Raw genomic sequence first — 27,748 nt, forward strand, 5'->3', positions numbered from 1 at the left:
AGATGCGACTGGGCCTACAGGGTGCCCAAGACTGTAATGCTACAAAATGAAAACGTACGACGTCCTGTAACAAAATAGGCTTTGGAGCCATTTTTAGGCATTTTGCCAAGGCACCCCTGAGGAACCCAGAAGGCACCACAGGATGCTTAAGCAACCTGGTTGAAAAAGGCTGATTATATTTGCAAAGTCCCTTCACATTTGTTTGCAGTGGTGTAAAAAGGGTACATTTATTTAGCTTTGTGGAATTCTAATGTTTTTAAGATGTATTTGATTTGTTTCATTAGTTGTAAATGTATTGGTAATACTTTTATTTTTTATATAATGTGTTTGTAAATTTGAATTCACTAGTCTGCAATTCTTTCCTCTTTTTAATGTCTCTGGATCTTAACATGGTTGTTCTTAAAGTGCCAGTAAAGTCTTGATGAAAAAAAAAAAATTATATATATATATTATCCCCTGCAAGGCATAGTAGCACACTATGAAAGACTTTTCTTGATATGAAGCCCTCCATTGGCATGCTGTCACCAGTGACGGGGCTTCCATCTTTATGCCTGCTTTGGCTGCTTGAATTACCAAGCATCAATGACATCCTTCCCATGTGCATGGGAGTCACGGTGCAGCACAGAGCTCTGAAGGGACAGAGCAAACATGCGCCAGTGGCATCACTGCCCTCACAAACGGAATGTCTCCTAAACTGCATATTCCACCTACTCACTCACAGGTAAGCTTAACTTTTGGTGCAAGTGAGCAAGCGGTGTTTTCTACCACCTTAATGCACTAGGAAATAACCATAAGGTTATTTTTGTGATAATATAAAGAAAAAGTGTTGCGCTGTCAAAAATATTATAAAATGCTTCCTCAATGAATTATTATCAGAGGGTAAATAAACAATGCAAAATACACCACAATAATCAAAAACATGAAATGAAATGTTGTAAGGTGAATATCCAAAGACTAGTGAATGTTCATTTTTGCATCTGGTTTTATTACAGCTGAGCTATCCCCATTGCTGACTACCCATGTCTTGTTCTGCACCGTGTCTCTGTGTGGAAGGGGCCAGCTTGGTAAAGTTAGGGCTGTGCCTCTTCATGCCAGATTCTCAAATAAAGTGAACAGTGAGCAGCTTAGCAGTGAAATCCCCAAATGTTATGTCTGCAGGATGACAGCGCTCTGAAAAGACTTGTGTTCCTATTAACCACTAGGCATCCGCGCTATAGCTGAAAGATGATTGCCGGGAGGACATCATCCTGTTTATTTCCCCTTTGCTCACCGCCGCGGGAGTGCAATGGGGAAATTCTGTGTTGACTGTGTCCCTTGGACACAGCCAATCACAGATCATGCTAAATGGTCAATCACAGCGGCCATTTAGCACTCGATCTGAGTGACCAGTGAGAGATGATCTCATATGTAAACATATGAGATCATCTCTCATCGCTGGCTCTCCCTACTCGCACAGAAACGGTGTGTGAGGAGGGTGATCAAACAGCTGCAGCCGCAAGGTAAAAAAAAGGAACAAATAAAGTGCCCAGTGCCATTTGTCTCCAGTGCCATGTATAAGTGTCACATGCCATCTGTCATTAGTGCCACGTGTCATCAGTGCCACGTATTAATGCCATCTTTCATCAGTGCCACATCAGTGTCATGTGTCATTGTCCTGGTGCTCCAGGTCCTTCAAAAGTGTAATAGGTAGTCATCAAGTTAGATGTGTAATTTATGCTCCTACAACACGTGATTGTGCTCCCAGCATGTTGGGCCTCTCTATGTGGCTAGGCTGTGAAAGAGTCCCACACATGGTATCTTAATACTCAGGAGGAGGAGCAGAATGTATTTTGGGGTGTCATTTGTGGCATACACATGCCATGTGAGAGAAATAACCTATTACAATGACAATTTTGTGGGGGGAAAAAAATCTTAATTTTGCAAAGAATTGTGGGAAAAAAAAGACATCAAAAACCTCACCATGCTTCTTACTAAATACCTTGGACTGTCTAATTTCCAAAAAGGGGTCATTTGGGGGGTATTTATACTTTCCTGGCTTGTTTGGGTCTCAAGAAATATTAGGCCACCAGTACATCAGGTGTGATAAATTTTTTATGATTTGCTCCATAGCTTGTAGGCTCTCTAACCTTCACAAAGCGCAAATAATATCCACTAATTTGGGTTATTTTTACCAAAGATATGTAGCCGTATAAATTGTAGCCAAAATTTATGAAGAAAAATTAATAATTTGCAAAATTTTATCACAGAAACTAAGAAAAATGCATTTTTCTTTCAAAGTTTTCAGTCTTTTTTCATTTATAGCGCAAAAAAAATAAACCCAGAGGTGATCAAATACCACCAAAAGAAAGCTCTAGTTATATGAAAAAAAGGACAAAAAAATCATTTGGGTACAGCATTACATGACTAATTGTCATTCAAATTGTGAGAGCACTGAAAGCTGAAAATTGGTATGGTCACTAGGGGAGTTTAAGTGCCCAGTTGGCAAGTGGTTAAACCACTTGCCTACTAGGCACTTTCACCACCTTCCTGGCCAGGCCAATTTTCTGTTCCCATATGAAATTATTTTGGTGGTATTTAATCACTACTGAGTTTTTTTTACTTTTGTGCTATAAATAAAACTTAAACATTTTGTGAAAAAATACACGTTTCTGTCATAAAATTTTACAATTAGGGGCGTGGCCTAGCCGGACTGGAAAATGGATGCTTAGATCCTGAGCTCCCGCTACCTCACGGCCTTTTATCTGACTATCAGAGGTTTTAACCCACTCTGCCTCGATCCTTAATAGGGACTGTCTCGCAGACATCCTCCACATCCAGATCCCGCTCCCCCCGAGGGAATTCGGGAAGTTCTAACAATACAATCCCCGAATTATTCCGAGCTAATAGAGGAAGCATGGCGACCGCACACAATAGACATCAACAGGCCGCGGCACCCTCGCTGAGTGGTAATCCAAGAGATCCAGCTTCCACAATGTCTGTCAATGAGGAGTGCCTAGATCGAGCTATACCGCAATTGCAACCACAGCTCAGCATTCAGGACCTTAGAACCATAGCAGCCGACATAAAGGACACCCTATCGGCAGCCATCTCAGAGCTTCGATTAGATATCCGCTCCTTGACTGACAGAGTGGTCGAGGTGGAAAACACCATTCACAAACGAGAATCGCAGTTGCGGAAGACGACTCACCATGTTGACACACACACACACACCCTCCAACTAAGGGCTATTCATGTTCACCTGGAAGACCTCGACAATACGGGGAGAAGACATAACCTAAGAGTCAGAGGTCTTCCAGAAACAATTGAGGGAGAGCAGGTGTTACAATCCGTGACGACTGTTTTTAATAACTTACTCAACAGGCCCCCTCAGACCCACATTGATATGGCCAGGATTCACCGAGCCCTCAAGCCCAAAGGGAAGGATATAGACCCCCCGCGTGATGTAGTGTGCTTTCTGACTGATTTCAAACTTAAAGAAGAAATCCTCAAAACCTCCAAAAGTTCCTGAAGATTTACCTCACTTTTGTCGCTCATTAAATATCCCCTTAGTGGAAGTACCTAACTGGTTTGCGGATTTCCGTCGCTCAGCGGTGCACAAGGACCTTCCTGCCACCGAACCTATGGATGCACAAGACCACAGTCTGAGAAGACGCAGATCTCCATCCGCCGCAGACAACCACGGTGCCCCCAGGAGCCACTACCGTAATCGCAGCCCGTTTCATCCGCCCAGCTCCCGGAGGGCTAGAAGGGATCGCTAATTTTAAAACCACACTTCTGAAGACTGTAAAATATTTCTGATGTCCTGCCTACAAGTTATAGTTTATTCTAGTTCAGGACTGTGAGTCTAATATCTGGTTTATTCTGTGGTGTAACACAACCTTGAAGCTGTAATGGCATCATTTGTTGTCTTGCCAAAGGACCGTTTTTGTGGATGTTCCTCTTGTTTCTGTTCCTGGTGCTTCTACTACAGTTTTTCAAGGTGTTTTTTTATTTTTATTTCTGTTCTGTCCAAATTTTATGGTGTCTCTACTTTCTGATGAGCCTCTTACTGATGTTGGTCTTCACTGACTTTTACTACAAATCCCATAACACTCTGCGAATGACTCCTCCCGCTAACAAGATGGTACCAGCATCACCACCGTGACCCAGAAGTGCAATGATGCACAGTTTTTAGTACCGCTTCCTCCAGTCCGATTTGAAGGCTTACTACACTTACCACATATACTCTGCACTGTGTGGTTTTAAACCCCTCTTCATGGAGCACCCCCACGTACTGCACCGCCATTTACTACCCTGACCACCGAAGTTGCCTTGCTGTGTACTTCCGCTAACCATTCCTGCTCATCCATCTGGCTTTGCTCTTGACGCTAAAGTTACACAACCCACCCTCTCCCATTGCATTTAGAGACTCGGACACCTTCGGTCGTAGCAATGGACCGTCCCCTGACCTTCATATTATACTGCTCTTATAAACCATCTGTTTATATGGAAGGTACACAATACATAAACTACTGAAATTGAGTAACTTTTCTGTTGGTGAATGTTCCTAGCAGTTGATTTGCAATACCTCTTCCTACTGGGAGAGGATTGGGGGATTTTTTCCTTTAACCACTTCGCGCCCAGGCCAATTCTGACATTTCTCTCCTACATGTAAAATTCCTAATTTTTTTGCTAGAAAATTACATAGAACCCCCAAACATTATCTATTTTTTTTAACAAAGACCCTAGAGAATACAATGGCGGTCGTTGCAACTTTTTATCTCGCATGGTATTTGCGCAGCAATTTTTCGAACACTTTTTTTCAGAACAAAAAACAGTTTCATGCTTAAAAGACAAAACAAAAAAAAAACAGTAAAGTTAGCCCAATTTTTATGCATAATGTGAAAGAGGAGGATACGCAGAGTAAATAGATACCCAACATGTCACGCTTCCAAATTGCACGCGCTCGTGGAATGGCGCCAAACTTTGGTATTTAAAAATCCCCATAGGCGACGCTTTAAAAATTTTTACTGGTTACATGTTTTTGGTTACAGAGGAGGTCTACAGCTAGAATTATTGCTCTCACTCTAACGTTCGCGGCGATACCTCACATGTGTGGTTTGAATACCGTTTTCATATGTGGGTGGGACTTGCGTATGCGTTCGCTTCTGTGTGCGAGCTCACGGGGACAGGGGCGCTTTACATTTTTTTTATTGTTAATTTTATTTTTTTAGTTTGACACTTAAAAAAAAAATTAAAAAAAATTTATGACTTTTATTCCTATTACAAGGAATGTAAACATTCCTTGTAATAAGAATATGGCACGATCGGACATATTTACAGTGAGATATGGGGTCAATAAGACCCCATATCTCACCTCTAGGCTGGGAAGGAAAAAAAAAAAACGATCCTGGCTTCCCTGCCAAATCGGCGCGCGTTAATTTGAATCCCGAGGCCGGGCGTGATGTCATAACATCGCACCCGGCCTCCGAACGATCATAGAGACTCCGGGACGATCTGGTCCGCCGGAAATCTCTATGGTAACTGGCGGGGGCCGGCGGATCCTGTCACCGACTCACCGATGGATGGAAGCGGTGAGTTGGTAAAAGCACCGGAGGGCGGCGTCCCCTCCCGCCGCCCGTAAGAACGATAAAGCGGCGGAACGGCCGCTATGATCGTTCTTATGGTGCAGGGAATCACCGGCTGAAAACGCTGATATCTGAATGATGTCTGTGGCCTCAGGCATCATTCAGATATAACCACCGAAAGCCCATGATGTCACCCTTCTCTAGACACATCCAATCGCTTCTCCACTTTAACATATCGGGCCCTCCGCGCAATTAAAACACAATTTCATGATCTCTTATTACACGACTCGTGGCGTACCTTACATCCCAACACAAAAGACTTTACTTTCTATTCCCCACCTCATACCAAATATTCACGACTTGACTATCTCTTCATATCCCAATCTGAACTACCTTATCTGTCTAAAGCTACTATCGACCCAATGGTCTTGTCTGACCATAACCCAATCTCTTTGACACTCTGTTTTCCCGCGACAGTACCACGTTCACATATTTGGCGTCTTGACAACTCGCTCCTCACCGACCTGGACAATGTTCAGAAAATATCCAAATGCCTATCCGATTATTTTTCTGAAAACTCTCATGCTGACTCGGCACCAGACCTGCTGTGGGCTGCCCATAAATGCGTACTCAGGGGAGAATTTATATCCCTAGCAGCTAAACGTCACAGACTCAGGAAAGCACACATTGACGACCTAACTAAGCGCATACAACCCCTAGAAAAACACAAAGCCTCCCAAGCCGTAGAGACTCTAATGGAATTAACATTAGCCAGAGAAGCACTTTTGGAAGAACTCCATAAAAAAATTAAACTTAATTATACACTGTCACCAAAAGTTTTTTACGAATATGGAAATCAATCCGGTAAACTGTTAGCTAGAGCCTTGCAAACCCAGAAAGCACAACTTAATATTCGCTCTATCAAGGACACCTCAGGTGCTACACTTTCTGCGACAGACGACATTGTACAATATTTTTCAAACCTATATAACCTCCCTAACTCACACCCGGCCTCCACACCGACAGATCGTAAGACTGCTATTCGGACATTCCTACAACAATACTCACCTAACCCTACCGATGCTAATGACTTTACAGGCCTAAATTCCCCCCTATCAGTAGAAGAAACCCTAAACGCCCTGAAAACAATGAAACCCGGAAAAAGCCCAGGCCCTGACGGCCTTACGGTCAGCTACTATAAACAATTTCCGGACATTTTAATCCCACATCTGGTCGATGTCTTTAATGCAATTACACCCTCCAATGCGACTCATAAAGAACCCCTGGAGGCGCACATCACCCTCATACCAAAGCCAGATAAGGATCCCATGCTAGTCCGTAATTATCGTCCAATATCACTTGTCAATGTTGACGGGAAGTTGTATGCCAAAGTACTTGCGAACCATATTACCGTCCTTGATTGGTTTAGACCAGTGTTTCTCAAATCCAGTCCTCAGGCCCCCCCAACAGGTCATGTTTTCAGGATTTCCCTCAGATTAAACGGCTGTGGTAATTGCTAAGGCAGTGAAACTGATCAAATCACCTGTGAAAAATAATGGAAAACCTGAAAACATGACCTGTTGGGGGGGCCTGAGGACTGGATTTGAGAAACACTGGTTTAGACCAAGTTGGGTTTGTCCCTGGCAGGGAAGCCATGGACAATACCATCAAAGCACTTCATATTCACCATTGGCTTTCTAATACCCCTGGATTCTTCTTATCCCTTGACGCAGAGAAGACGTTCGACAGGGTGACCTGGGACTATATGGAGGCAGTGCTACAAGCTGTGGGCATAACCCCACACCTACTACAGATGATAATGCTCCTCTATTCAGCTCCCACAGCCAAAATTAGGGTCAATGGCCACCTGTCGAACGCCTTCTCCATTTCCAATGGAACCCGTCAGGGATGCCCTCTTTCACCTTTAATCTTCCTTCTTACCATGGAACCCCTTCTCCGTAAATTGAGAGCCAATCCGGACATCAAGGGTATTGCCATAAAAAACAAAATCTATAAAGTTGCAGCTTACGCTGATGATGTATTGCTCTTTCTTTCAGATCCCATCACCACTATTCCCAATCTCCTTAAAGATTTCTCGCTGTTTCATGATTTATCCAACCTGAAAATAAATTTTTCCAAATCAACCACTTTAAACATCTCTCTACCACACTCATTAGTGTTACAATGTAAACAGAATTTCCCATTCGGCTGGGAACACACTGCTATCAAATACCTCGGCATTCTAATCCCCTCCGATCTAAAAGACCTATACGCAAAAAAAAATCTTGAAAATGAACATACTACCCAGGCTCCTCTACTTACTTCAAGCCATCCCTATTAATCTTCCACCGTCATTTTTTCTCTCATACAAGCGCATGTGCAGACATTTTATCTGGCTATCCAAATCACCCAAAATCAACTGGGAATGATTAACACTTCCTAAACCATTAGGGGGCTTGGGAGTGCCGGATATCCAAAAGTACCACTTAGCATGCCATTTGACCAGACTAGTGGACTGGCACTCTCACAAACCCAATAAGGATTGGGTCAAACTTGAACAGGCTCTCATACAGTACCCACTGACAAATCTGCCTTGGACGCACAAATCACACTTTCCGAACACCGTAAAAACAAACCCGTTTATTAGTTACATTGCAACGATTCAGGGAAGCGTGCACCTATCTAAACCTGAATTCAACCTCTGGTCCCATGACGCCGCTAGACAATAACCCTGAATTCCCACCGGGCCTCCAACTGCACAACCCACAAACAAGGTCACGCGGTCCCATACCTCGAGCCCGCAGCTTCTTTCAAAATGGGAAGTTGTTGTCACATCAAGCTATGGTATCCTCATTCCCCGACTATCACATTCCATTCTACAAATACCTACAACTCCGATAACTGGTATAGAGAATACACTCCTCTAGAATCCATGTGCAACAACAATGATCCCCAAAAACATGTCATATCATTGACCTACGCACTCCTCTTTTCCACACATGACATTCAATGCGACAAAATGACCCAACGGTGGGAAGCTGACCTTAAGATCACTTTGTCCACTAAAGATTGGCACCGCATATTTCACATTATACACAAAGGTTCTATGAATGTTTCCACTCAGGAAAGTAGATACAAGATATTCTCAGGCTGGTATAGGACTCCTGATAAAATTCATAAATTCTCCCCTGGTGTCCCTCCTACTTGTTGGCGCTGCAATAAAGCATTGGGAACTCTACTCCACATTTGGTGGGAATGCCCCCTTCTGCAACCGTTCTGGAGGGATATTCACCAGCACATCTCCAGAATTATGACCTACACCCCAGATTTTACCCCTGCCCAGTTCCTACTACATTACTCCCCCACCTCCGAAAGAAAATACGCCAAATCTCTTACTATGCATCTAATTAATGCTGCCAATCAATGTATTCCTGTACACTGGAGAAGCCCTTCACCTCCCACGATATCTGAATGGGTTACAAGAGTAGATCGTATCGCTGAAATGGAATGCCTCATATATCAGGCTAAAGATGACCCAACCAAACATGGGAAAATATGGACGTGCTGGAAACATTTAAGAGACTCCTTCAATTCTGTAGACCAATGTAATACCCTACTGCAGTAACACAAGCCGTTTTCGTAACCATAACTGGCAGAGACTCGATATAGCCCCATTTTATTAAGTACACCCTCTACTACACTACTCCCAATTGCACTATAACTTGGTCTAATCTCCCCTGCCTTTATTATCCCGTGGCTCTACATGACACTCTTGTCTTGTCTCAAAAAGGAGCCTTTTAACCTATCCTAGATATCTACGGCCCAAATGGTCCATATACTCCATATAATTTCCTAAACTCCGAATACATACATCCGAAGGACTTTACAGACCCTCCCTAGCTTTATGAAATATCATCGAGCTCCCTCCCCGGTCACAGCTTGCTCCCCATTGGGGTGGCCGGAGGTATGGGATTGCCAACGGATCCTTTATTGGATAAATCACAAGTTCATTGTTTGTACCTTTTAAGCTCATTATACTTTACAACCGAGGCTATTTTCCACTATATTGTTTGTGGTAACGTGCTCATATGTTTAGGCCTTCGGCTAACTTAATTTGATATATTACCTTATGTTTTCCGTGTAATGATATCGCTTCTGTTTATGTTTCTAGGTACAATAGTACCATCCTTTATTTAATTTGTATCATAAGAACTGTACCTACTGCCTATGTTGTATGCTTACAAAAACTTTTAATAAAATTCATATTGAAAAAAAAAAAAATTTTTTACAAATTGGTAATTTTCCCCCCCTAAATTTTGGCCAAAAAGTATACTGCACAAAATCCCATGATCCCATTTTGGAAAGCAAACACCCCAACATATAATCTATGAGGCATAATGAGTCTTTTGAACATGTTATCTTTTGTGGAAAGAAAATGAAAACATTTTTATTTTTTACACAAAGTTACACTCCAAAATAAATGCTATTAAGTAAAGGGTAGAGATAAAAGTATTACCTGTGGTTTTAGTAGTGTCCACAGAGAGCATTGGTCCAGGCAACAGGCAGGGATGTGCTTTATCACAACAATAGTAATTTATCCAGTCAGCAGGCAGGAATATTGTCTATAGTCAGTACAGGGATATTGTCAGCACACCCAAAGCATTTATCCATAGGAATTGTACAGGCAGAGACATGGTCAGCACAACCATAATATTGGTCCTGGTATACTGTTACCTGCAGACACTCATCATCATACTGCTCTCCAGCCCTTTATAAACATACTGCCTTTTGCTACAGCCTTTCATTTCCATAGTACAGGTAGCAAGCAGAGGTGTGGTCAGTTCATGTGGCAGGCAGAGGAATGATGGCATTAAATCGGCAGAGGCATGATGGCAGTAAGTCAGCAGCAGGCTGATGGCCTCAGCCAGGTAAGGCCTGGGCACAGGGGTGGAGACTTCTCCCACCCAAATCTCTTTGAAGCCTCCGGACTCCAGACCCTAATCCGGAAATTTCAAAATCAGGAGAAAACTAAAAAATTTTTTTTTTCCACCCAGAAAAACAATTCTGGAGCCCCTCACATATGTTAGACCCTTGTGTACTACAGTTGTAAGACAACAGATCCGACCAAGCAGTAGGCAGAAGCATAATCGATAAAACATTGCAGGGTCAGTACACGTGTAAGCAGTCCAAGCGGTAGGCAGAGGCATAGTCGAAAAACAGGCCAGAGTCAGGTCATGTGGAAGGCAGCGGCATAGTTATTTGCGGAAGCATGGAAAATAGTCAGCACAGATGATGAAAATGGAGAAATGGTTATGGGATAATTATTTTAGGGATGTGTGATACAGTTGGAAGCATTCTTCACTGCATGGGCAGGGTTGGGAGAGACACTGGGGACAATAGTAGCTGATATCTCTTTGAAAATTATTTTTCTGTATATGGGACATTTTTTTTGGAAACTTTGGCCTGCTTCAGATGGTGGAATGTTGTCCATGAAGTGGTGCTCATGAAGCCGGCTAACAGCATCGAATCAAAGGTTTTCTGGGGTCTTTGTTGAGAGATGGGGGACGTGACAATTTCTTTGATGAAATTTTGGAAGGTGGTGGGGCTTTCCGTGGATTTGATGTAGATGATATATACATTATAAATGGCCAAATGAATGAGATCAGTTGCTACTTTCTTGTACCAGAAACGGGACCTCCTTGTTGCCAAATAGGGCTGAAGCATTTGGTCATTGAAATCCACCCCCCCCCCCCCCCCCAAGTAAAGATTATATTCTTGGACGCATGGTGGCTTTTGAACGGGACCTCGTCTTCTGCGAACCTCAACTGTACCCTCCTCATGGATGCTGGATATCATGTACACATTCCTGCTATCTTTCCACCTCAAGGCCAGCACTTCGTTGCTTAGAAGCCCTTTCTGTACTTTCTGGAGGTTCCGCTGGCCAGGGTTTTTGCAAGGTGTAGGTGTTTTAAAAGGGGCAGGCTGTTATAACAATTATCCAGGTATACGTGATAACCTTTGTTCACCAGTGGGTATGCCAGGTCCCATACAATTTTTCTGGTTGTGCCCATATAGGCGGGGCACTCTGGGGGCTGAAGCTGGGAATCTCTTATATACGTGGAACTAATACAGATATCCCGTGGTTTTCACACAGTTTGTAACATTTTACTCATATGTGGCCCTTTTGCTACGAATATATTGTTTCATTCATAGCCGGCCTGAAAAGGGTACCAGGGACTCATCCACACATATATTCTGATCAGGAACATAAAGTTCTGAAAATCTTTGGGGATTTTTATTTTACAAGTGGGCGAATTTAACATGATTTGTCATAATTTGGATGATTTTGGGGAGGGCACTGGGTGTTGTCGCTGAAGTGAAGGAAGCGCATAATCATCTCGTATCGGGACCTGAACATTACGGCAGAATAAATAGGCATGTGGTGGATGGGGTTGGTGGACCAGTCGGCATGTTCTTAATTTTTTATTTTTTTTGTAAGCCCCATGTTAAGAGTGAGGCCCATAAACATTTTCAGCTCCTCCAAAGTCAGCTCTCTCCACTCAAAGGGATGGGCATAGGAGGATTGGGGGTTGTTTGCAATCTACTGCTGGGCATATAGATTGGTCTGGTCCACAATAAATTGCAGCAAAGTGTCGGGCAAAAATAAATAAAATAAATATCAGAGAAATTTGCAATATTGGCCTGCATGCCTAGCTGTGCAGTGAAAGGGGGAATACTTGCTTATCCCGAGTCTGAAGGAAGCCACATTGAATTGGCAAGACCACCTAGGCAGTGGCCATGACTCTTGGGGGACGTGACACTCCAGTGCTGGTAGTTGGGGGATTTGAAATTCCTGTGCAGGTACTTTGGGGTGATACTGCAGTGCTGGGCCTGGGCACTTCATCCTGGGGTCTATCGCTGACGGCAGTGCTGGTACTGGGCTTGGGCATTTGAATCTCTGGGGTCTATCACTGGTGGCAGCGCTGGTACTGGGTCTGGGCATTTGATCCTGGGGTCTATTTCTGGTGGCTGCCTGGTTTCCAGAGAGCCGTGCCCTTTTATGAGTGACCCATTTTTCCTCTGATTCATGTACTGATCTATTGCTATCAAACGGTTCAAATTCTGAATTGGATTCAAAATTGGCATTGGAATCTCATGAGCTGCTCTCATCTGTCATGGAGAGGATCTAGAATGCCTCCTCACTGCTATAACCTTTTTTGGACATGCTGCGGATGGTGGATGTGTGACAGATACTTTTGTGATGGGCTGTGTGACAGGTACTCTGGTGATAGGCTGTGCGACAGGTGACGGTCACTAATGGGTGACAGGTGCACTGCTAACAGTCACTGATGGCAGTCTCTGATGGTGACCAGTGCACTTTATGGGCACTGATAGGTGACAAGTGATGGTCACTGATCGGTGAATAATGGGTGACAGGCGCTGATGGGTGACAAATGTGTCGCTGAGGGCAGTCTCTGATGATGACAGGTGCACTTTACGGGCACTGATGGGTGACAGGTGATGTTCACTGATGACGGTCACTGATGGGTGACAGGCGGCAGTTATTGGGTGAGGGCCACTGGTGGCAGTCTCTGATGGGCGATAGGTGCACTTTATGGGCACTGGTGGGTGATAGATGCACTTTATGGGCAATGATGGGCACTGATGTGGTGACTGGTGCAATTGGAAGGGGGGGGGAATAGGGGCAATGTGACAGGTTCTCTTGTGTGGTGCTTGGTGCAGTACACTGGCAACACACAGATCGGGAACTCTCTGATCCCTGGCGCTTCTCTCCTTACACTGGAAATGGTGTGTGAGGAGAGATGAGCTGGTAACAGCCAGTTACCGGTCTGTGTTTACATTTTGGGATTGTCTGTGAATGGCTCACGGCCGATCACGTCGTTAACAGCCGCTGGTCATTGGATGTTTACCATGGTCAGTGACTAACTGTGTTCCTGCGACATCCCCGCACAGCACGCTCCCTATCACGTGCATGCACCGTTCAATTGGAGAAGTTCCATCTGTGATTGGCTGTGACAGGATCATGGTCGATCACGGGGTAATCAGCCTTGGCCCAGCCTCATTGGCTGTTTACCCCTGTTGGTGACGAGCTGCGTCTCGGGGACATGCCGCCACCAATAGTGACAGGCTGCACGCACCTGATAGCACCCATGCCCTGTTTGGGCTGACATCCGCTCAGAACGAGAGCTGCATCGTTCATCTGTCATTTGACGGGCAGTAAGCCATACGATGTCCTTGACTTTCAGTGGGGATATCTGAAGTGAGGAGTAAGCACGTCTGTGTGAAAAGCGTCCACTGAGCACCTTTTTTGGATTGATGTTTGTCATGTTCGCTTTTATGGACTTTCAGTAAATTCTTTTGATGTGCCGCCGTTCTTCTTTGTTTGCATTGGATACCTGAATGATGCCTGCAGCTGCCTGAAAACTGTCAGTGTGAAAGGGGTCTAAAAGTGTTAAGGTGCTACTGTACAAAAACAAATATCACTCATAAAAATCAATATTCAGGTTGCAAATAGTCAACATATTACATAAATTATAAAAATTAAGTGCTCATGTGCCACTGCGTGAAATATTATTACTCAAGAAGCAATATCAAAGTCCCAAAAGGTTATCTAAATTTTCCGTGTGCGGTTCAATATTTCAATCAAAAACTGCATATTCAAAGTGCCCATTTCTTCTTGTAATGCTTCCATCGCACCTTAGTGAAACATCTACTACCACTTATGTTCAAAAGTAACTCACCAGATTTAGTTGTTTGTAAAGTTATAAATCAGCACACAGAGCATTTCCTTTAGGGAGTAGTAATCTGCAGGAACCCTTGATATGCAATCATCTGCCAGTACCGCGGATGTGTCAGATCCTCAGATGGCAAATATCCCAATGTAAGAGAGAACTCAGAAAAGCATAAAAGCTTTTAAAATGACTTCAAGTTTATTTAATATTGTTGCGCTCACATGTAAAAATGCTTCCACTGACACGTGTAAATAAGCATAGGATCAATGCCAGCTTTGCTTTGACATCACTATAGCTGCGAGCAAACAGCCAACATAACATGGTGATGACACATCCAGTCCCTGTCCTATGCGTTTGGTCACTTGACGTTTTCTCAAGGCAGTGAAATTTGACTGCCCCGGGAAGATCTTGGCGCAGTTCCATTTCCTTAAATCACTAAGACCCCTTTCACACTGGGGCGCTTTGCAGGTGCAACAGTGCTAAAAATAGCACCTGAAAAGCACCCTGAAACAGCCGCTGCTTTGTCTCCAATGTGAAAGCCCCGAGGGCTTTCACTCTGGAGCGGTGCACTGGCAGGATGGTAAAAAAAATTGTGCTAGCAGCATCTTTGGAGCGGTGAAGGAGCGGTCTATACACCGCTCCTGCCCATTGAAATCAATGGGGCACCGCTGCTATACCGCCGGCAAAGCTCCTCTGCAGAGGTGCTTTGCAGTGGCTTTTAACCCTTTCTCGACCACTAACGGGGTAAAACTGCCACGCTAGCGGCCGAATAGCACCGTAAATCCGACGGTAAAGCGCCGCTAAAATAGTGGCGTTTTACCACCGACCCGCCTTCTGCCCCAGTGTGAAAGGGGCCTTTATCTCACTCCAAATTTCCTGGGTCTGGTGGTCAGAGGTATTAGCTTAGATCTCACACTATATTTATACAGCTGTAGGCACAGTAGTGTCTAGGAACATTCACATACAAGGAAGTGCACTTCTATTTATCGAGAGGAATTCAAGACAAAATGTACATTTTAACTTGTAAACAACAAATCTCAAATAGAGGCTCAGTCCTTAAGTTGCTATTGGAACTTTAACAGAGTCTATGTATAAAGTATGTCTTGATGAAGACTGAATTAACCACTTCAGCTCCGGACCAATAAACACCTTAAGGACCAGAGGTCTTTTTGCAATTTGGCACTGCGCTGCTTTAACTGGTAATTGCGCGGTCATGCAATATTGCACCCAAACGAAATTTGCGTCCTTTTCTTCCCACAAATAGAGCTTTCTTTTGATGGTATTTGATTGCCTCTGCGATTTTTTTTTTTTTGCGATATAAATGGAAAAAGAGCGAAAATTTTGAAAAAAAAAGATATTTTCTTCTTTTTGTTATAAGAAAAATCGAATAAACTAAATTTTAGTCATACATTGAGGGCAAAATTTATTCAGCCACATGTCTTTAGTAAAAAAAATGTCAATAAGCGTATATTTTTTGGTTTGCGCAAAAGTTATAGCGTCTACAAACTAGAGTACATTTTCTGGAATTTACACAGCTTTTAATTTATGACTGCCGATCTCATTTCTTGAGGTGCTAAAATGGCAGGGCAGTACAAATCCCCCCCAAATGACCCCATTTTGGAAAGTAGACACCCCAAGGAAATTGCTGATGGGTATGTTGAGCCCATTGAATATTTATTTTTTTTGTCCTAAGGGATTGAATAATGACAAAAAAAAAAAAAAAAAATTTTTTTACAAAAAGTTGTCACTAAATGATATATTGCTCACACATGCCATGGTTATATGTGGAATTGCACCCCAAAATATATTCCGCTACTTCTCCCGAGTATGGGGATACCACGTGTGTGGGACTTTTTGGGAGTCTAGTCGCGCACGGCACCCCGAAAACCAATCACCACCTTCAGGATTTCTAAGGGTGCAAATTTTTGATTTAACTCCTCACTACCTATCACAGTTTCGAAGGCCATAAAATGCCAAAATAGCACAAAACCCCCCCAAATGACCCCATTTTGGAAAGTAGACACCCCAAGCTATTTACTGAGAGGCATGTTGAGTCCATGGAATATTTTATATTTTGCCAAAAGTTGCGGGAATATTACAAACTTTTTTTTTTTTTTGCACAAAGTTGTCACTAAATGATATATTGCTCACACATGCTATGGGCAGAAGTCAAATTACACCCCAAAATAAATTCTGCTGCTTCTCCCGAGTACGGGGATACCACATGTGGGGGACTTTTTGGGAGCCTAGCCGCGTACGGGACCCCGAAAACCAAGCACTGCCTTCCGGATTATATATAAAAAAACAAACTAACCAGAGTCACCCGTAACACTTATACGGTGATCAGTGGTGAAAGGGTTAACTAGGGGCAATCAGGGGGTTCAAATTTTTATTAGGTAGTATATGGGGGTCCCTGGCGCTATATAAAAACCTGACGGGGAACCTAAATAACTAACTGGCTAACCAGCGTCACCAGTGACACTTATACTGTGATCGCTGGTGAAAGGGGGTGAAAGGGTTAACTAGCAGCAATCAGGGGGTTAAAACCATTATTGGGTAGTATATCGGGGTACCTAGCGCTATAAAAACCTGGCGGTGAACCTAAAAAAATAACTAGCTACCTAGCGACACTAGCGACACTGATGCAGCGTTCAGAAAAATTATCGCTTAGTGACACTGGCAAAAGGGGGTGAAAGGGTTAACTAGCGGAAATCAGGGGGTTAAAACCATTATTGGGTAGTATATCGGGGTACCTAGCGCTATAAAAACCTGGCGGTGAACCTAATAAAATAACTAACTACCTAGCGACTGTAGCGACACTAATGCAGCGATCAGAAAAACAATCGCTTAGTGACACTGGCAAAAGGTGGTGAAAGGGTTAACTAGCGGCAATCAGGGGGTTAAAACCATTATTGGGTAGTATATCGGGGTACCTAGCGATATAAAAACCTGGCGGTGAACCTAAAAAAATAACTAGCTACCTAGCGACACATGCAGCGATCAGAAAAATGATCGCTTAGTGACACTGGCAAAAGGGGGTGAAAGGGTTAACTCTAGGGGCAATCAGGGGGTTAAATCTTTATTGGGGGGTGATAGGGGGCTACCCTGGACCTAACACTAACTGTCCTGACAGTTTTTACTGTCACAACTGACACTGAATGCATTGATCAGTAAAGAAATGATCAATGCAATCAGTGACACTGTGACTGGGGGGGGAGGGGGGGCGGGGGGGGATCGGGGGGGGGGGGTTTGTGTGCCTGTGTGTACCTACATGTCAGTGTAGTGTTGGTGCACACTTACTATTAGTCTTCTCCTCGTAGTCCGGTCAAAAAGACCGCCCCGAGGAGAATGACATCACTTCCTCCTTCCTGTGTAAACAATACACAGTGGGAGGAAGCTTCTCATTGGCCAGGAGCGATCCAGAGGGGGTGGCCGAAAACCAACGGCCATCCCCTCATCACGGAGCGCTCCTGGACCGAATCGGACCGCCGTAAACAGCGGGAGGGGGTCCGATCGGACCCCCCACCCGCTGGAAGGCAATCACGTAAATCTACGTGATTGTGCCTGCCTGTGCCATTGTGCTGACGTACAATGGCAATACGGCGGTCCTGAAGTGGTTAATAAAGTAAATGAAAACCAGACTGCACACTTCTGCTTGTATAGTCAGACAGGGCATTTTTCCTGGGTTGCAGATAACATTGATAACTGTGGCTGGGTCAGCTATTGTAACATCTGACATGATTGAGTGCGTAAACACCCATTTTTTTCAAGCGTTTTTAGGTGCTCCCATTAAAGTCTATGGTGCTAAAAACAAACTCGTGTTACTTGCTGTGTGAAACTCAATGTACAACATTCAGGTATGAATGGGCCCATTGAGAATGAGACTCTTCATCTGAACTGTCATGTTTCGATTATCGTGCGACAAATGCTCAGGTGTGAATGGGGAATTAGGGCTCTTTCACACCTGCTTGTCCATTTTCACTGACTCCGCCTGCTTAGCGGGGGATCGCTCCATTGATCCTTGCTGAGGCGGCGGTTGACAGGTCCGTCTCTGCTCACTGTGCAGGGACAGACCTATCAGAGCCCCGCTGTCCTCTATGGGGGATTGGATGAAAATGGACCGCCTGTCCATTTTCATCCGATCCACCAAATGGATGGAAAATTGGGTTTCCATTTGTCTGGATTTAGCGTACCGAATAGGATGTCAGCGAATATGTCACCGCTGACATCCGTCGCTCCATAGAGGTACATGGAGCGTCCATTCAGATCCGCCTGAAAAACTGACAGGCGGACCTGAACAGTCCGTACGTGTGAAAGAGCCCTTCTATAGCTATCCGTATCTATAGCTAATTCATTGTATTTTTTATTTACTTGTAGGCATGGTTTGTGCATTTCTTCCAGATCTATGCAGTATTCCAGTGTAAAACTTTGTTTTGTGCAGGTGCTGCTCTCTCTTCTTATGCAGGGTGGCCTTGTCACCGCCCTCGCCTGTACTTTTCTGCATGCAACAGGGTTGTGTAGACTTTTTATATCAACTGTATGTTGTTCATTGAATGCTGTTTAAAAGGTACTGACCCACATCAGATTTGTGCCATATTATGAACCCCAGGACTGCTGGGGCAACAAGATCCCCCTGTGTATTTAAAACCACTTCACGTCTACTACAGATTATGTGAATTTGTCCAGCAATGGACAAGTCCAAGTGACTATAACCTCTGGGAAATGCATGAAAAAAATCAATATATGTACTTCTGTCATTTCCATTTTTAAAGCACAAAAAAATAAAAAATACTACAGTACACATTACTTGTAAAACTTGGAATTGTGTAAGGTTCCTAGCATATGTTACCAGCTAATGTTGTCCTTAATTTATGTAAACTATAAAATAAATCCTAAGCCATGCAAGAGTATAGATATAAAAAATAACCCATATTGACGAAGAAATCAGATATTGCTGGACTTTGCTATGCAGCCAAGACGGCTGCTCTTTTAATTAAACAGCTGTGCTTGCCAATATTATCTGAATCCATATTTGAACCAGTAGCAATACAACCCAAGGTGTATATTAGGTAAAGTAGTGCCCTATTTTCTATTCTATAACCCATAAAATATCTGACTGGGGCCTCCTTACTTGTGAAAATCACACAGTAGGCACAAAGACAGATGTGTTAATTGAACTCTCCTTTTTTTTTGGGGGGGGGGGGGGGGTTTAATCTCGACTCAATTTTCCCCTAAAAATGTTCAGTCCATTTTCACATGTCTTCTAGCCAGTTGAATGACAACACGGGTGTGTGTTTTTTTTTCCCCTCTGGTGGTATGGTGGGGCAGTTCTGACTACTGCTCTGAATGACAGCTCTAAAGAAAAAGAAGCAAATAAAACATGATCACACAGACATCAGGATTGTTCTGATCAGGTTTTCGGAAGTAAAGTGAGGCAGATGTGGACACACAACTGTCCTTTAATAGGACTGGCTCTTTGCCATCACATAACAGCCATCACATTGGAGTTTAGAGATGACAAAGCAGAAGGGACCACACATGAGGTTAAACTGTGCTCTATTAACAGAAAGGAAATTAAATTTGTCATTGTTCATTTCTGTACTTATCAACCTGAAACGGCTCCCTGCCCCAAAGCTCCATCAGAGGACTCCCTGGTGACGCGTCACAAAACGCTCCTATTCTTCTCCTGTTCCTCCAGTTTACATGTATAATTAATGCTTCCACTGTTGTTATACTGATCTGATGGAGTAAATGGATGTCAGCTCAATGTCCTGCATTTTTTGTCTTTTTATAATTTGTCATCTTTCCTTTCCTTTTTTGTGATAAAATACAGTAGATTATGCATTTCTTTGTTTTTGACACAATACTAAAAGACAAAATACAGTGCAAATGGCACTGAAAAAGTAAATTTGTATTAGGACAGAACGGGGGTTGCAAGCAGAGTTTTTATTCTGTTTAGCAAATAACAGTTGGATTGTTTTAGCCAGGATACGTGGTAGGAGGCTTAAAGCAGAATTTTACCCATAACAACTTGATTAAAAATAATGTTCTTTAGCAAGGAACATCCATTCTATATTAATAATTCTACTACCAAAATTAGTGTGTGGTGTAAATTTCCTCCAGCATTGCTCCTGTTTCTTCTGCCTGGAGGCTGCCATTATATTCAAAAAGACGTTACATTCCTGGAACGTTGGAAATGCAAACTGTCACATTTGATTGTGTCCTCAACCAAACTGTCAAACCATCAAATGGCTGGTATCCTACTCTGATCACATGTGCAGGACCATGGCAGTTGCAGTTCAAACAGAAACAGCTCCCTTGGCTGTAAAGAATAGGAGGGGTTAATTCATTTTTAAGGCAGCCTCTACAAACTCAGCAGTGCCTGAAAATGGAGAGCAACTGAGCATGTGCAGAGTAGGGTGAGGCAGTGTATTCCTGAATTTGAAATAGTATAGACCCTTATTTTTTTTTTTGTTTTACATAGCTATACCTGCAAAAGGGGCCAGTCTGGAGTGATCTAGCAAGACCATTTTTTTTTACTAAAGTTCCACTTTACAAAGAAGAGATAAATAAGAGGAACTAAACTCAATGATTTAAGTTTCCCAAAGCTGTTACATACAAGGCATGCCATGTGTCTGGTGTTATAACTGAGCACCATGCTAACTGCAGATCAAACAGAGGCTAAAATGGCAGCTTCCTCAGCTGTAAAGGAGAGGATTTATTTCTGCTTTAAATTATATGGCAAAAAACTTTAACCGGTTCCTGAATGGCGCACACTGAAGTACGTTGGCAGAATGGCACGGCTGGGAAAATGGACGTACCTGTACGTCCCTTTAAATTTGCCACCATGCCATTGCGTGCATGCTGGCTGGGAGCTCTGCGAGTCGGGTTGTGGGTCCTGCGGACTCAATGTCCTCAGGGATACCCGCGATCGTCTCACGGAGAGGAAGAACGGGGAGATGCTAATGTAAACAATCATCTCCCCATTCTGCCTAGTGACAGTGTCACTGATCATAGCTCCCTGTGATTGGGAGCTATGATCAGTGATGTGTCACAGCTAGCCCATCCCCCCTACAGTTAGAAACACCCCCCAGGACACACTTAACCCCTACAGTGCCACCTATTAACCCCTTCACTGGCAGTCACATTTACACGGTAATCAATGCAATTTTAATCGCACTGATCGCTGTATAAATGTACATGGTGCCAAAATCGTGCCAAAATTGTCTGTGTCCACCATAATGACGCAGTCACGATAAAAATCTCTGATCGCCACCCTTACTAGTAAAAAATAAAAATATTAATAAAAATGCCATAAAACTATCCCCTATTTTGTAGACGCTATAACCCTTGCGCAAATTAATCAATAAATGCTTCTTCTGATTTTTATTTTTTTTTCCCCCCAAAAAATATGTAGAAGAATACGTATCGACCTAAACTGAGGAAAAAAAATGTTTTTTTATATATTTTTTGGGGAGGTTTATTATAGCAAAAAGCAAAAAATATTGTTTTTTTTTTTTTTTTCAAAATTGTCACTCCTCTTTTTTTTTTTTTTTTGTTTATAGCGCAAAAAATAAAAACCGCAGAGGTGATCAAATACCACCAAAAGAAAGCTTTATTTATGGGGAAAAAAAGACATCAATTTTGTTTGGGAGCCACGTCGCACGACCGCGCAATTGTCAGCTAAAGTGGCACAGTGCCGAATCGCAAAAAATGTTCTGGTCTTTGGCCAGCCAAATGGTCCGGGGCTTAAGTGGTTAAATTACATTGTAATTTATTGAAAAGAATGGTAAAGAAGTGTTTTATCAGGCAATATGGGCAGGAGAATCACACAGAGGTCTGACAGCCTGCAGTATGTGTAAGTGAGGAGTGTGGAGGGTATGATAGTGGGCAGTATGTGCAGGAGAAGAGTGTAGAAGGTATGATGGTGATTTCTATGAGCAGTATGGAGGGTATCACAGCTGGCAGTAGGATAGTGAGGAGTGTATAACAGACAGTGGGCAGTATGTGCAGCAGGAGAAGAGTGTGGTGAGTCTGACAGCTGGCGGATGAGGAGTGCAGAGGGAATGACAGTAGTATGTGGAGGGCATGCCAATGGGCAGTATGTGCAAGAAAGGAGAGTAAAAGAGTATGACAATGGGCTGTATGTGCAGGAAAGGAGAATAAAGGGTATGACAAACAGTGGGCAGTGTGTGCAAGAGAAGAATGTGGAAGGTATAATGGTGTTAGACTGTAGTCGGTAAATGCATGAGAGAATTGTGAAAGCTTTCACGGCGGACAGTATGTATAATAACAGTATTGCGTCAGATTATGTAATTCGGATATGATTGTGGTGGAGGTTAGGTTGGCAAAAAGGAGGAGCATAGTGATTTGGTTAGGATGAGGGTGTTTCTGACAGGAGGGGCGGCTGGGGAAACCTTGTAACGTGTGCCTTTGATGATGAAGATTGATGCGCTACAGCCAGCACTAAAGTGCATTCCCTGCACTACATTAAGAAAAAAACGTTTCAGGGCTTGCTGTCCTCCCCCCACCTCCCTATATACTTACACGAGTCCTCAATCGATCCAGCACTGTGAGTGGCTGGATCTTTTCTTTCCTCCCCTTCTTCTTCACACAGCGACTTGGCAGCAGTGGAAGTCATTGGCTCCTGCTACTGTCAATCAAATGTTGTGAGGAGAAAAAAGGGGCAAGGCCAAGCCACGCTGTGTGTGTCTATGGAATGTGGCTCAATAGACGGACACAGCTTGGGAACGAGCGTGCACGTGTTCCCAAATAGCAAGCCAATTGCTATGGGGGCACACAGAGAAGAGAAAAGTAAAGATTGCCAGCCCAGAAGAGGAGTTTTGGGGCTGCTCTGTGCAAATCTGTTGTACAGAGCAGGTGAGTATAGCATGTTTATTGTTTTAGTTTAAAAAAAATTATAAAAACACTTTTAGTAACACTTTGAAACCACTGCCCAAATTGAGTGTGAGATCAGTGTGTGGGCTGCGGTGGTGGCATTGAACCAAAATGGCAATGATTATGTCACCTCTTGATTTTATAACCCTCCTCTACCTTACAATAAATGTTAAGAATGTTTTTTAATCTTTTTTATAGTGGTTAAAGTCCCCCAGAAAACCCTTTTAATGGATGCCCTAAAAGAAGAATCGGATATCATGTATGATTTTTGTATGTGCAATCCTCCGTTTTTTGCCAACCAGATGGAAGCTCAGGTATGAAAATCTCCAGTTAGTGGGTAATGCCTATCTTGTCTGTCTCTCTGTCTATTTATCTACCCATCTATTAGTAATCTGCTGTATATTAGTCATCCCAGGTAATATTCTTAATTTTAACCAGACTTTTCCTCTTGGTGAGAACTTTGCAAGCCTTTGGGGGGACTTTTAAGGCAGATAAGACAATTTGTGTATATTTCAATAAAAGAATGATATGCCAAAGTTTGTTACAAAAGATCCACAGAATACACCATCAAATTGCATATAAAGAAAATACTATATCTGTGCTATTACACAAACACAGTTTATAAAAAAATTTAAATTCCATATGTCTATAATCTAGACTCACACTATGCCTTTCATGGCTTGCATTTTAGTAAAAACATCAGGGCAAATCAAATGTGTTTTGGAGAAACTCCTTCAGGAGTAAATCAGTGTGCCATGTCTTAAAAAAAAATCACTTTATTAAGTATATAGATCACAAAAATAGTACCAACACAATGTCATTACATAGTCCATGCTATTCTTACAAACTAGCTAAACAACAACATACAAATGGTTGCAAGAGTTGGGCTACCAACACACTGCCTGTCCACCACAGACCCGAGCGGGGACACATCCCAAAGGTCGACACACATGCACTGGGGCCACATATTGCATAAGGAAGGATAAGCCAACAGGGATCCTCACCATTTACAAGAATGGATCGTAAAAGTGCTTGATATGAGAGAAAGGGAGTGTAAAAGATCCATTTAACCCAGAAAAGGAATAATCCCATGAACAATCCTATTTCCTTTTAATTCTGAGTCTGTGATTGTAGTGAAAACAAAATCTTAAGGTTGCCGCTCATTATTAAAATGGATGTAAATCCCATTCATGAAATCTGACCTAGGCACATATATCTGCAGTGTTTACTTATCGCTCCAAAGCACTAAGTCCCATGTCTTTTTGCTGCTTCGTTCCTCTGTTATTGACATGATAACTTCTGACAAAGTTCTCCAACACAAGAAATAAAAGCAGCTGGAAATTTGTGTATGCCCAGACACCACACCCAGTGGTGGAACAGGAAGAAACATTTCTAACACCATGTTCACTTTTTAAACAGTATAGAAAGATGAAGGTAGCAGATATACAAATAAAAATGTATGTAGGGGGATTTGTTTCATCCCTGTGTATGATCTGAGGATGTTCACTTCACTGGGTATATGTGAGGGTTTACATCCACTTTTAAAGATTTCAGCATGTGCACTGGATGGATTTTCTCAATTCACATGAAAATGGATACATTCTTTATATGTATACTTGAAGCAGATGATCCTTTACCAGAAAAGCTGGAGATTCATTGTGTGGTTTCTGGCTATTTTAGTCTATAAATGATGGAGAATTGCTGTAATGTGCTACACTGACTATATCTTATTTTAAAAATGGGACGGGTGTAATGAATCGCTAACATCCTATGGTATTGCCTTTTAACCAGTCATAAATTCACTGTTGTGAAAATTATAGGTATTGAATACGCTCATACTGTAGCGGTGCTGTAGTATAACAAGCATTTGTTGAGTCTTGCAGTAGGTATCTGATTTCGGAGTCATGTAAGGTTACAAATTCTGATAAAAGTCCTGCAACTGACAGCTTGCCTGCGGCCTTGTATCCTGAAATGATCACTATAACCATGGTAACCGTTATGCTGCTTGAAGAGCTGCGTTCCTACATTGATATCCTCTGCTGTTCTTACAGGGAGTGAACTCACGAAACCCTCGCCGCCCTCCTCCAAGTTCTGTGAACACGGGTGGCATTACTGAGATCATGGCAGAGGGGGGAGAGTTGGAGTTTGTAAAGAGAATCATCCATGACAGCCTTCAACTAAAGAAAAGGTTAAGGTGAGTGGGGATTTTTTTAATAGAATTTTTTATTAAATTGTAATATTTATTATTAATCATTTTGCTCCCGTTTATAGCACTACATGTTCCATAGGATCATCAAGCAGTATCCATCAGTACTTGTTCTTACAGTCAGTCAGACATATAGAAGTTTACACAGTGATTATTTATATATATATATATATATATATATATATATATATATATATATATATATATATATATATATATATATATATATATATATGTATGTGTGTGTGTGTATGTATGTATGTGTGTATATATATATATATATATATATAATATAATATAAATTTAGGATTTCTTGACCATTTTCAAAGAATATGAATGATAACACAATTTTTTTTTTCTTTCACTCATGGTTAGTGTTTGGCAGAAACCATTTCTTATCAGTCAACTGTGTTTACCCTTTTTAAATCATAAGGACAACAGAAACTACCCAAATGACCCTGGTCGAATGTTTACATACCCTGTTGATTTTGGCCTGTCAGCATGCACACAAGTTGACACAAAGGGGTTTGAATGGCTTCCTCGCCTGTGATCTGTTAGCTTGTAATTAGTGTGTGTATAAAAGGTCAATGAGTTCCTGGACTCCTGACAGACCCTTGCATCTTCCATCCAGTGCTGCACTGATGTTTCTGTATTCTGAGTCGCGGGGAAAGCAAAAGAATTGTCAAAGGATCTGCAGGAAAAGGTAGTTGAACTGTGTAAAACAGGAAAGCTATATAAAAAGATATCCAAGGAATTGAGAATGCCAATCAGTAGTGTTCAAACTCTAATCAAGAAGTGGAAAATGAGGGGTTCTGTTGAAACCAAACCACAGTCAGGTAGACCAACTAAAATTTCAGCCACAACTGCCAGGAAAATTGTTTGGGATGCAAAGAAAAACCCATAAATAACTTCTTCAAGTGAAATACAGGACTCTGAAAACGTGGCATGGCTGTTTCAAGATGCAAAATAAGGAGGCACTTGAAGAAAGATGGGCTGCATAGTTGATTTGCCAGAAGAAAGCCATTACTACGCAAATGCCACAAAGTTTTTCACTTCCAATATGCCAGACAGCACAGGGACAAGCCTTAAACCTTCTGATGAAAGGTACACCATTCCTACTGGGAAACACGGAGGTGGATCACTGATGTTTTGGGGATGCGTGAGCTACAAAGGCACAGGACAACTGTGTATGTGTGTGTGTGTGTATACACACAGTGCCTTGCGAAAGTATTCGGCCCCCTTGAACTTTTCAACCTTTTGCGAATTGTGAAGTGGAACGAAATCTATTGGATTTTTGAAACTTTTTTTAACTAATAAAAAAATAAAAAGTGGGGCGTGCAAAATTATTCGGCCCCTTTACTTTCTGTGCAGCAAACTCACTCCAGAAGTTCAGCGAGGATCTCTGAATGATCCAATGTTGTCCTAAATGACTGATGGTGATAAATAGAATCCACCTGTGTGTAATCAAGTCTCTGTATAAATGCACCTGTTCTGTTGAAAGTGCAGAGAGCATCATGAAGACCACTTAATCCTACTATTTTTTTTATATCACCAACAGGAAGTAATCGGTTATATATTTTAGATCGTTTTTTATTTGCTTTATCCTTATTTATTGCCATTTGTTCAAATACCGTTAATTGTCTATTAACCACTTCAGCTCCGGACCAATAAACACCTTAAGGACCAGAGGTCTTTTTGCAATTTCGCACTGCGCTGCTTTAACTGGTAATTGCGCGGTCATGCAATATTGCACCCAAACGAAATTTGCGTCCTTTTCTTCCCACAAATAGAGCTTTCTTTTGATGGTATTTGATTGCCTCTGCGATTTTTTTTTTTTTGCGATATAAATGGAAAAAGAGCGAAAATTTTGAAAAAAAAAGATATTTTCTTCTTTTTGTTATAAGAAAAATCGAATAAACTAAATTTTAGTCATACATTGAGGGCAAAATTTATTCAGCCACATGTCTTTAGTAAAAAAAATGTCAATAAGCGTATATTTTTTGGTTTGCGCAAAAGTTATAGCGTCTACAAACTAGAGTACATTTTCTGGAATTTACACAGCTTTTAATTTATGACTGCCGATCTCATTTCTTGAGGTGCTAAAATGGCAGGGCAGTACAAATCCCCCCCAAATGACCCCATTTTGGAAAGTAGACACCCAAAGGAAATTGCTGATGGGTATGTTGAGCCCATTGAATATTTATTTTTTTTGTCCTAAGGGATTGAATAATGACAAAAAAAAAAAAAAAAAAATTTTTTTTACAAAAAGTTGTCACTAAATGATATATTGCTCACACATGCCATGGTTATATGTGGAATTGCAC

At 42.2% G+C, this 27,748-nt stretch overlaps 1 protein-coding gene across 3 annotated transcripts in view; it reads left to right on the forward strand.

Moving 5' to 3' along the window:
• METTL16 (methyltransferase 16, RNA N6-adenosine) overlaps positions 1-27,748 on the forward strand; it is a 139,891-nt gene that overhangs the window by 56,203 nt on the left and 55,940 nt on the right. For all 3 annotated transcript variants that reach the window (XM_077480496.1, XM_077480494.1, XM_077480495.1), the window contains 2 exons: positions 23,417-23,532; positions 25,270-25,412. In XM_077480496.1, coding sequence (XP_077336622.1) covers positions 23,417-23,532; positions 25,270-25,412 — 259 coding nt within the window. The remainder of the gene's footprint in view (positions 1-23,416; positions 23,533-25,269; positions 25,413-27,748) is intronic.

This window comes from Lithobates pipiens, unplaced genomic scaffold (genome assembly GCF_037356315.1).
Source record: "Lithobates pipiens isolate NorthernLeopardFrog02 unplaced genomic scaffold, aLitPip1_a1.2 Scaffold_16, whole genome shotgun sequence".
Taxonomy (NCBI): domain Eukaryota; kingdom Metazoa; phylum Chordata; class Amphibia; order Anura; family Ranidae; genus Lithobates; species Lithobates pipiens.